General features: G+C 41.6%; 1 protein-coding gene across 1 annotated transcript; it reads right to left on the bottom strand.

The window, feature by feature from the left end:
• Positions 1 to 3001: 3001 nt before the first annotated feature.
• calm2a (calmodulin 2a (phosphorylase kinase, delta)) lies at positions 3002 to 9991 on the bottom strand. The gene is made up of 6 exons (XM_035400661.1): positions 9839 to 9991; positions 7974 to 8004; positions 5338 to 5481; positions 5115 to 5221; positions 4889 to 5024; positions 3002 to 3752 (listed from the first exon to the last, which is right to left on the bottom strand). Exons 1-6 carry the CDS (start codon positions 9839 to 9841, stop codon positions 3724 to 3726), a joined length of 450 nt encoding a protein of 149 aa, XP_035256552.1. The 5' UTR covers positions 9842 to 9991; the 3' UTR covers positions 3002 to 3723.
• Between the last annotated feature and the right edge of the window lie 190 nt (positions 9992 to 10181).

Raw genomic sequence — 10181 nt, 5'->3', positions numbered from 1 at the left:
ATATTTTATTTTTACCCTGGCCACCACCAGTCAAACAGTTGCACTTAATCTGTTAAACTGGATGGTTTTCTCCAGACAACTTGCAAGTGAGACTGCGACAACATTTTACCGATGAAGTCTGTTTTAATTTGGCAGGCTGCGCCAGCTCCTGCATTTTACACCCAGTGAAAACAGTGCTCTCCCAGTGTGAATGATTCCCACTTCTGAGGAAAAACACCGCTCTCCTACTGTGCCTCTCTGAAATATCTGCTCCCGAGCCAAGCTCACACAGATGGCCCACTAGCAGGGGGGGTCTAAGAACTTTTATGAATGTTTTCTTTTATTAATTAAAATGTCTGGTAATAAATGCATTGAGGCTTTTAATTGCATATTTTGTTTTCAAGATTACGACCTGCCAAACAAAATCTTATTTTAGAAATATGCAGGAGTGGCTGACAGGGACAACGTTTTAGGAATTACCGAGCTGTATGTGCAGTATGGGTCATTTAGATGCATTTCTTTGAAAATGCTTTTTCATCTGAAGTATGCTCTTTCCTGTAAAAGGTTGACAGATTGATGCTGTGCACAGTACTGGATTTTGGTTGAAAATCCCAAACTACTGGCCTGGATTACGGTTTAGAAAGAACCTTGACATGTTTCTGCTTGAAAGACGCACAGTTTTAAGTCACAGAAAGATTTCACGTTCAGGAAGAGGATCTGTCCCTCTAAAGAAAGTTGGAGCCATCTTGCTTGTTTTAGATCAATCGAGGATCTTTTTTCATGGTTTACATGCTTGTACAGTGCCGTGAAAAGTATTTGCCTGCTACCTGATTTCCCCGATTTCATATCTTCAGACAAAATGTAATATTAGACAAAAGGAAACACAAAACAAATTTTTTAATTATTTAATGAAAAAAGTTATTAAACACCAACATTACCCATGTGAAAAAATAATTTCCTCTTCACTGAACTAATTATCCAAATTTAATTTATAATTGTATTCAGCTGATTGAACACAGCCAGAGTTGATTTCAACCAGCCCTGTTGAAGAGCTGGGAGAATAGCTAGTTGGAAACCACTGCAAGCCGAGAGAAACATCAGTGCTACTCTCACATTTCCAAGAAAGCACCTGGATGATCCCCAAGCCTTTTCGGATGTTCTACAGACAGATGAGTCAAAGGTTAGAACATTCAGGATGACACGGGTCCCATTATGTCTGGCATAAAGCAACACAGCATTTCACAGCAAGACCATCATACCAGCAGTCATTAGTGAAGGAACCATTAATTTTGCACTGACACAGTTTCCTAAGGAAACTGTTCGGTCATCTGGCAATGAGCTGAAGCTCAATTTGGTTATGCTGCAAGGCAATGATGCAAAACACAAGAGCAAATCTACATCTAAATGGATGAAATTTTTTTTTTTTAATTTTGGAGTGGTCTAGTCAAAGTTCTGACTTGAACCCAATACAGATGCTGTGGCAGGACTTAAAAGAAATTGCTACCAATTTGTTTGAATTAAAGCAGTTCTGCAAAGAAGAGTGGGTTAAAATTCCTCCACTGCAATGTGAAAGATTTGAAAAGGAAACATTTGGTTGCAGTTATTGCAGTTAAAGGTGGTGTAACCAGTTATTAAGTTTAAGGGGGAAATTTACTTTCTCCCATGGGCGATATTGGTATTTGATCATTTTACATGAAATAAATTAGTTTTAAAATGTGTTTTGTATTTACTCAGGTTCCCATTGCCTAATACCACATTTTGTGTAAGGATCTGAAACCATTCAGTGTGTCAAATACGCAATAATAGAGGAATCAGGAAGAGGGCAGATACATTTTCACAACAGTGTGATGGCAGTGTCATAATGGCATATTCCTGTCCTGGTGTTAGCAGCTGCAGCAAGAATAAGCCCAAGAGCCTCACTAGTGGGTGAGAGCATCTCACAGCCCATCTTGACTGTGGTCCTGAAGAGTATGAACAGAAGAGTAAAAAGAGGGACTGGCTGGAGTCTTCACATTGCATAGAAATGATGGAAACAAAGTGTCAAGATAACCTGTACTGCTTTCAGCATTTCTACAGTAACATTTAGAAGTTGTGGACTAAAAATGTGAAGACCACACAGGGCTCTCTAGACAGGGTTAGTTTCACACAGTGCACACTAAGTGTCTGAGATGTGACCACCAGATGGAATTTAATATCAGGAAATTTGTATAATAGCTTGTTTACATCCCAGCAATTCGGCCAAAAGAAATTACCGTTACTGTTTATGGTCTCACTTTACCTTCATTGTGACTTCCAAAGGGCAACTGTTAAACATTAATAGACCTAACAAATAAACAAATGCTGTTGCTGTCCTCCAGCCTTCCCCACCGTTGCCCCATAAATCATGGTCATTTTAAAGACTAAACTGGCTACTTGCCTGCTCAATTATGTGACATACAATGACTGTGATTAGGCAGCTTCAGTGCCGGGTAGAACAAACACCTTAGCACAGACAAAAGATGCTGTTCTAATTAGACCTGTAATTTATGGGTAAATTAACGTGGCGTGCTGCCGAATCTCAATTGAAATGGAGGCCTTTGATTCTTGTTTGCCCCTTCACTTCGTAGAAGCAACACAGGCACCCAAAACCCAGAGGCACGCTGCGGCTTTGATCTTCATCGACTATAGCCTTGTGCAAATGTTAACGTGACAACAGGCACATGACCCCAATAGAATCAAGCCGAGCTGACCCAAATTTGGAGACAAATTAAAAATATATAATTAAATAAAAACTATTTCAAATAGATTTCCAAGACATTTTATGTAACAAATGGAAAGGAAATGAGACCAAAAGGTAAAGAATTCATGGACGAGTGCAAAACACAGATATGGCAATATAGCGTAGACTGCATTGGTCAGGTGACCATTACTCGCCACAAGCAACTCAAGGAGTTTTGGTTTTAATTGCAGATGAGCACACTACTGTACTGGGTAGTTATTTTTTTCTTTAAAAACTCACATCACAAAAATAAGGACAATTATGTTTGGGTAAATTGTAAATTTTATTGGAAAACAAAAATATACAACTTGGAATGGATTTTTTGAGGCATGTCTGTGCCAAAAGCAGTTAAAAAAAGGAAAAGAAATGTGACTAAAACGTTAAAAAGCATAGTAAGAATCAAACAAAAAAAGTTATCTGGTATAGAACAGCAGATACAAAAAGAGTCAGTGTACGAGTACCTGGTGGATACGCCCGTTTGTATTTTTCTGTTTAGATTTTTTGTTGCTATAGTGCAATGCTGAGAATTTCCATATATACCTTTGTCCATAGTCCATGCAGAGTAACTCCTCCACAAAAAAAAAAAAAATTAAAAAAAAAAAAAAAAAAAAAAAAAAAAAAACACCAACATGCCAAGTTGTCCAACTTGTCAGGTGGCCCCGGTGTCACCTTGGGCAGCTGGGGCTGATATGGCAGAAAGGTTTGTACAACCCGTGATGGCTTCAGTGCCATGCCCACCACCTGCTCACATGACCAACATTTCCAGGAAAATAAAAGAAAAAAAAACAAAACAAAAAAAACCCAGATGACAGCAAAATAAAGGGACATGAGGACTTGAATCCTAAGTATTACACATGCAGTTCCTTTGGACAACAGGGGGGTGGATGGGTAGAGGGGAGAATAAACATTTTACAGATAAATTACAAACAAAGAAAAGGCAAATAATTTTATACAAGAAAAAAAAAAAAAAATCCTGTACAAGGCCTTCACTTCGCCGTCATCATTTGTACAAACTCTGAAAAGAAGAAGAGAACAATAAAGTCAGTAGAGTTCAAGTCAATATTACACCAGTACCGATTCTAAGGCCTTTTACACACAAGCAGATTTGCAGATTTGGTTTTATTTTCAGTAATGTTTAAAGAAAATGTCTCCTGCATTTTAAATTAATTTAAATCATTGCAGCCCCCTGACAGGGTGGCACTGACTTTTGACTGAAGGAGCGGAAAAGGTTTGAAACATTTTAATGATAGTAGGCCTAAGAAAGTATCTTTTCTTTCCAGTTCAGTATCAGATTTACTAATAAAACATCTTTGGATACTTAGTTTTTATCTGTATGTTTTACGCTGAAGAGACAAGATGGCCTCTATTCACAGAAAAAGTTCCTTCTGAATTGAAGACATTTCAGTGCTAATGTAATGGGACATGCTTCCCCCAGGTGTTAAGTCTACAGCCAAAAATGTCCCTTTACACAAGCACAGAAATTTAACTTGAATCCAGCATGAGGTCACACAGGGAGTACCAAGTTCACAGAACACCTCTGTGATCAAGTATATTAAAAATATAAAATCAGTTTAGGCAGTGTTCACACTGACACTCTGGTATGTCAAAAAAAGCACCTTCTGCCATGGTTTTATACAAGACAAAGGAGTTGCTGAAAGATGTAGACCAGCGCGTGGTAGTCAAAGAAACGCTTATTTTTCCACTAAAAAAAATCTCCCATGTAGTCAACATTTTGTCCACTGCAGTTTGACGTAGTACTGCATCAACCAATAGGAGACTGCGATTAGTGGTCTCTCTGTGCTTTGCAATTTCAAAGGAAAAACAGACTGCCGCCATGCAAACCTATGCCGTTAGCAAACCTGCTATGGATAATTTACCTAACAAAGCCATAGGCTAGCAAGCTACATGCCAAAATATATACGCACATGCTATACCCAAGAACACGCCCACACCACGGATACCAGGGCATCGGTTCCAACGCATACCTGTTGTCAGTGTGAACACCCCCTTATTCTGACCGTGTTTATGGTAATAAATTTTAAAAAAATGTTGTGAGAGAAACGTCAACTTTGAACATGTCCTCAATCTGTAGAGGGGGAGGGAGGGAGGAAGGAAAGAGAAAAAAGGAAAAAAAAACCCCTGCCAACAAACCTTCGTAGTTGACCTGACCATCTCCGTCAATGTCTGCTTCCCTGATCATTTCATCGACCTCCTCGTCCGTCAGCTTCTCCCCCAGGTTTGTCATAACGTGACGCAGCTCAGCAGCACTGATGTACCCGTTTCCATCCTGGGACAAAGGCACAAACCCGGTCACCCTCATGAAGGCCAGAGAGGTCCCCACACAGACACAGGTTCCAACAGGCCATTTTGTTTTTACCTTGTCAAAGACGCGGAATGCTTCTCTGATCTCCTCCTCGCTGTCTGTGTCCTTCATTTTCCTCGCCATCATGGTCAGGAACTCGGGGAAGTCTATTGTCCCATTTCCTGAAAGACGAGCACAGGGAGGGAGACGTTCAGCCATTGAGCAGCAGTGCCAACGCCAAAGCCAACGCAGCCGCGCAGCCTAACATTGCGCGTTGGTAAGGGCAGAGGGGCCTTACCGTCAGCGTCCACCTCGTTGATCATGTCCTGCAGCTCGGCCTCAGTGGGGTTCTGGCCCAGGGACCGCATGACCGTGCCCAGCTCTTTAGTGGTGATGGTTCCATCCCCATCCTTGTCAAATAGCGAGAAAGCCTCTTTGAATTCTGCCAGGAGACAGGAGAGCAAAGAGGATTAATGTCAACACTCTCACCCACAGCACCACCTTCTGGAGTCCATTCAGGTGCCAGGACGACCTCCTGAAGACAGAGCCAGGCTCAAAGTACAACCTGTCTTCACTAAAAAGCATGGCAGTACACCAAGAGCAAATTGATCAATTCTAAGACTGCACTAGATTGGTTTGGATGCACCACTGCAAACTCAAGGATATGTAATGGTTCCAAATGGAACAGGTCTGGCCAATGCCTGAGGATCATCATTTTCCTTCAATTTGTGAGAAATTCATTGAAGAAATATAAGCAGGCTGTAAATAAAATTAATTCTGCAAGTGAACCCAAAACCTTAGCCAGCTGCCTCGGTGAAAGGCTCCAAGAAAAGCCCAAAGGTTTGTGCAGAAAGTCTTCGCATTGGCTGAGGCACCGCTGAGGTCAAAGCAGCCACTGTGCTCCTGTCTGATGCCCTCGTACAGGGCTGCCAGACCCAGTTCCTGGAGATCTGCAGCCCTGTAGCTTTTTATTTCAACCCTCATTTGGCACACCTGATTCTACTAATTAGCAGCTCAATGAGATCTTGAGCTGAGAATGAGGATGTACTGTGTTAGGATTACAGAGTAAAAACCTACAGGATGGTAGATCGCTGGGGGGAAGGGGGAAAAAAATAAAAAATAAAACTCTAGCACTGCCAGACCAAACACAAAATGCAAGTGTCATGAACAGGAGGAAGATGGGAATTGGGAGACTTGTTTAAATTCAGAGGCCTCGTTGCTATAGCAATTCTATCAAGACCCCAGAAATGGCACTGACTGTACAAGAGGTAGCAAATCAAGACAGACTGACACAGCAATTTGTGACGTGCCAGGAAATCTAACAGCTGGGACACATTCAATTACCTAGCCCCCAGTGTAACAGAGCAGGGTTAAGACCATGCACTTCAAGTTTTTAACTTCTTCCCTTCGGTCCCAAACTCAGCAGTCATTTCAAGCAACGTACACATCAATACATCTAAACTAAGGTAAAACAAAGTGTCTGCATGCAGGCAGACAAATCAAAAGCTCTGCACTCTGCACACTGGATAAACCCAATATAAACACATGGTGTCGATACCATTACCTATTAGACTGAACAGGCTTCGGCTTACAGCTGAACATGCTGAGAAACTAACCACATGGCCTGAAAATGACAAGCTGCCCCAACAGCAGATGCAAAGAGGCCCTCACACACAAACAAAGGACCACGTCTTCAGTAAAATAGCCTTATCACACAGTGGCAACAGAACCACGCTTTTCTCCCCCGGAAATCAACAGCAGTGTGTCACTAACTACAGGCCTGTATCCGATGAGAAGAAAAACACACGATCGGGAGCAGAGCACTCTTTAAACGCTGAGCTTTGATCAGCCCGCGGCAACCTGTGTGCCTTGGGGTTGCGGTTCCAAAACGCTCAATTTCTGTAGCATAGCAACAACGAAATGAGGCAGCAACAACGCAAAGGAGATTATGCTTTAGTGATGGCATCTGTCCAAAGCACAGGAAACCTGAGGAGTGAAACAGGGATATGCCATTTTCTACACAACCTTCGCCTCAGAGTTGATGTTTCTGATGCTCAAGTCCAGGGACTTCGCAGCTGAACAAATAAGGCATTGAGTGCAAAATGATATCAGTGCAGTCCCATAAGTAACATTTACTTTCCACCATCCTGTACCAAATCTGAATGAAGCACACACTGCCCATGGACCACACTGGTATACTCCAGAAATCTAGCATCATACCTGCAAAAGGCACAACTATCAAGGACCCAGAGTTTGCACAACCCAAAAGGACCCAGAGTTGAAGAGGACAGATAGAATGGACCCAAGGGCACAGAATGATGTAAATATTCACTAGCTATGCATAGTGTAATTATTCGCCATTCTGAGATGCAGACTAAAACCCACAGCATATCAAAAGACCTTTCAATGAATCACAGATGGTTAAAGTTAAATTAATATTCCCAGGAAATGTAATCAACAAATCTCAAGTAGCACCCATAAAATACCTCCTCCACCACATTACTATGACAGAATGCAAGAACAGCAGATGGGACTGTCATCCAACACCATGCCTGTCAAAATCTGCATGCCACGTCCAACCTCACCACCACTCCTCCACCTGCACACATGAGCCTGAAGTCTGACTACACCCACCTTAAATCTTCCAACGTTTCACTAACAGTAACATTCATAGCATACATGCTGGAGCAGCTGATTGAACGTACATTTTACAGTTTTTCCCTTAACCATGCCCTTTGGCCCAGGTTTATAGCTTTACGGGGAGAGAGATTACAGTAGCGAATGGCCTGATTCATAAGGGCACATTTATGAACAGGCTTGCCCCAAGGGAAGCCTTAAAAGGCAACAATCTAATCCAGAGATATTGGCAGTGCAGCTAGGGACAATGCTGCAGGCCAAATAGAGTGAAAATAAGGAAATATGTCGTAATCTTACCAGCAATCTGCTCTTCTGTCAGTTGATCAGCCTGCAGAAAAGAAAAAAAGGTTAGCCAGAACAGCTAGTAAGCTACACTACATACCTTCCAATATACAAACAAATATTACAATACAATGGGCGCCACATTTTATTTCCTGCAATGCAAAACTTGTGAAAAGTGGTTTAGAGCACACAGTATAAAATTTGACAGCAGCCTGTTCATTCCTGCGCCCGCGCTCCTTCCTTACTCGTTCAGTCCGACTCTCATGTTAAAAACGTTGTTCATCAGTCCTTATTTCATATTGTTTAGGCGGGTTAGTTCTGGCAACATTAATATAGCTCCACATTCTATGTTCCGTTTGACAGGTTCTGCAAGAAATAAATTACGCTGGACCATCCAACCAAGCTTGCAAGTCACACCTGGAGATTGCTTGTAAGTCTTAACGTTAGTGGTATGATCTAGTCAGTCAACAGGGAGTTTTTACAAACTTGGTTATGGTTGACTTTGGCACCAGGATGTACACTCTGCAATAGCTGGCCAAGAAAGATATCTAATTTGGCACCAAGCGCCAGCTAGTTAGAACTGCAACACGTGTACTGCTCTACCCTGAGGAGCAGTCAACGCAAACTACCGAGCCAAATCGCTGTACAGCTGTCAGTGTAGGTTTGACGAAGGTAGCTAGCTAGTTACAAGTCCATTCATAACGTTCAATATATATTCTAGCGTTAGTCTATATCACTCGATACAGTGGCTAGCCTGCTACGCCATGAAAAAAAAAAAAAAAAAAAAAAAAAAAAAAACTAGGTGTGGTGAGCAAACTCTTTTCCGGTACGAGTTTCTTACCACATTGGCCCATAGTTGATCAAGTTACGTTAGCTAACATTACAACTACTTGCTTACGCTAGTGATGCCATCTGTCTGGCTACTCCAAGGACCAAAGAATCTGATGTCATTTGAATCAGATATAGAACAGATGGTTGACTATTTCAGATGAGCTAGCGAGCTAACTGCGCTCCATCACACCGGAAAATTGTGCTCCGTAGCGGAAGACTATTGCTAGTCAATTGACATTAGCCAATACATACACCATCCAACTACTAATCTTAAAAAGCAAGGTGGCATGTTCGCAGGTTTTGTGAAACCAACTTAATTTCAAGAACTACGCAATTCCTCCAATTTTAACGATGCAATTTCTTTAACAAAAATGAAAGTAGCCTTACTGTAGGTGCGCGAAATGGACAAGCTTTAGGGGACTCTACATGAGTAGCATACTAGCTAGCCAACGAAGCATGCTGAAAATTATCGAGTTATTTTAGGCGAATGATTCACGCAACGTTGCTGGATTATTGAATCGCCTCGTTTTTAAGGTTTCCAGAAAATATAATTCATACATCTACATGCGGACTAATACTACCTATGTAAAGAATTGTCAGCACAAGGGAGTTTCAACTTCAAAGGCCATCCTCACCCGGGCTTCAGCATTGCAGAGAATATCACCGATCTCTGCTCCAACGAAATGAAAGTTAAACCCATCAGACCAGTCACTGATGCATGTACCGCCCGGGTCGTTTAACACAATAACCTCCTGAGGTTAGCTTGATTACATTCTTTATATATATATAAAAATTTACATCTGCACCAAGATTACTGGGCATTGCTTGCGGAAAATAACCCACGAAATATTTTGCGTCTGCAAGTTAACGTCGATTCAAGCCGCGATCAGGAATACTGATGCGTTCTGGCGGGACACAGACGCCACTCTCCGTGCTCCAAGTATTTATTTGCAAATTATTCAAAACCCCACAGACGCAGAACCATGATCAGAATATCAGTCCTCCAACTTAACGTTAACGACGATACTGTATGAGTTAGCAGTACTTACCATTGTATTATTCTAATTTCAGGTTCTAGCTCCACAACAGCCAACCACACTTTCCAGCTTGGATCACCACGGGATGATAGCAGAACGACTCTGACCCGCCTTTAACCATCGTTCAAAACTCCTCCCCTGCACTATATCAATCCGCCAGCGTCAATACTCGCTAATTACAACAGTCACAAACACCGAATATACATGGGGTTTATTCATGCATATTTAAGCAAACATAAAAACAAAAGTAAAAACGCATCACTATATATCTTTTTTAATCGTCAAAGAAACTAACGAATCGGTCTTTAATTCAGAACTATTTGTTCGCGCATGTTGACGTGGTGCAGGTTTGTAA

This window comes from Anguilla anguilla, chromosome 18 (genome assembly GCF_013347855.1).
Source record: "Anguilla anguilla isolate fAngAng1 chromosome 18, fAngAng1.pri, whole genome shotgun sequence".
Classification (NCBI taxonomy): domain Eukaryota; kingdom Metazoa; phylum Chordata; class Actinopteri; order Anguilliformes; family Anguillidae; genus Anguilla; species Anguilla anguilla.
The sequence above is the reverse complement of the archived record's forward strand: the minus strand, read 5'-3'. Positions and strand labels throughout refer to the sequence as shown.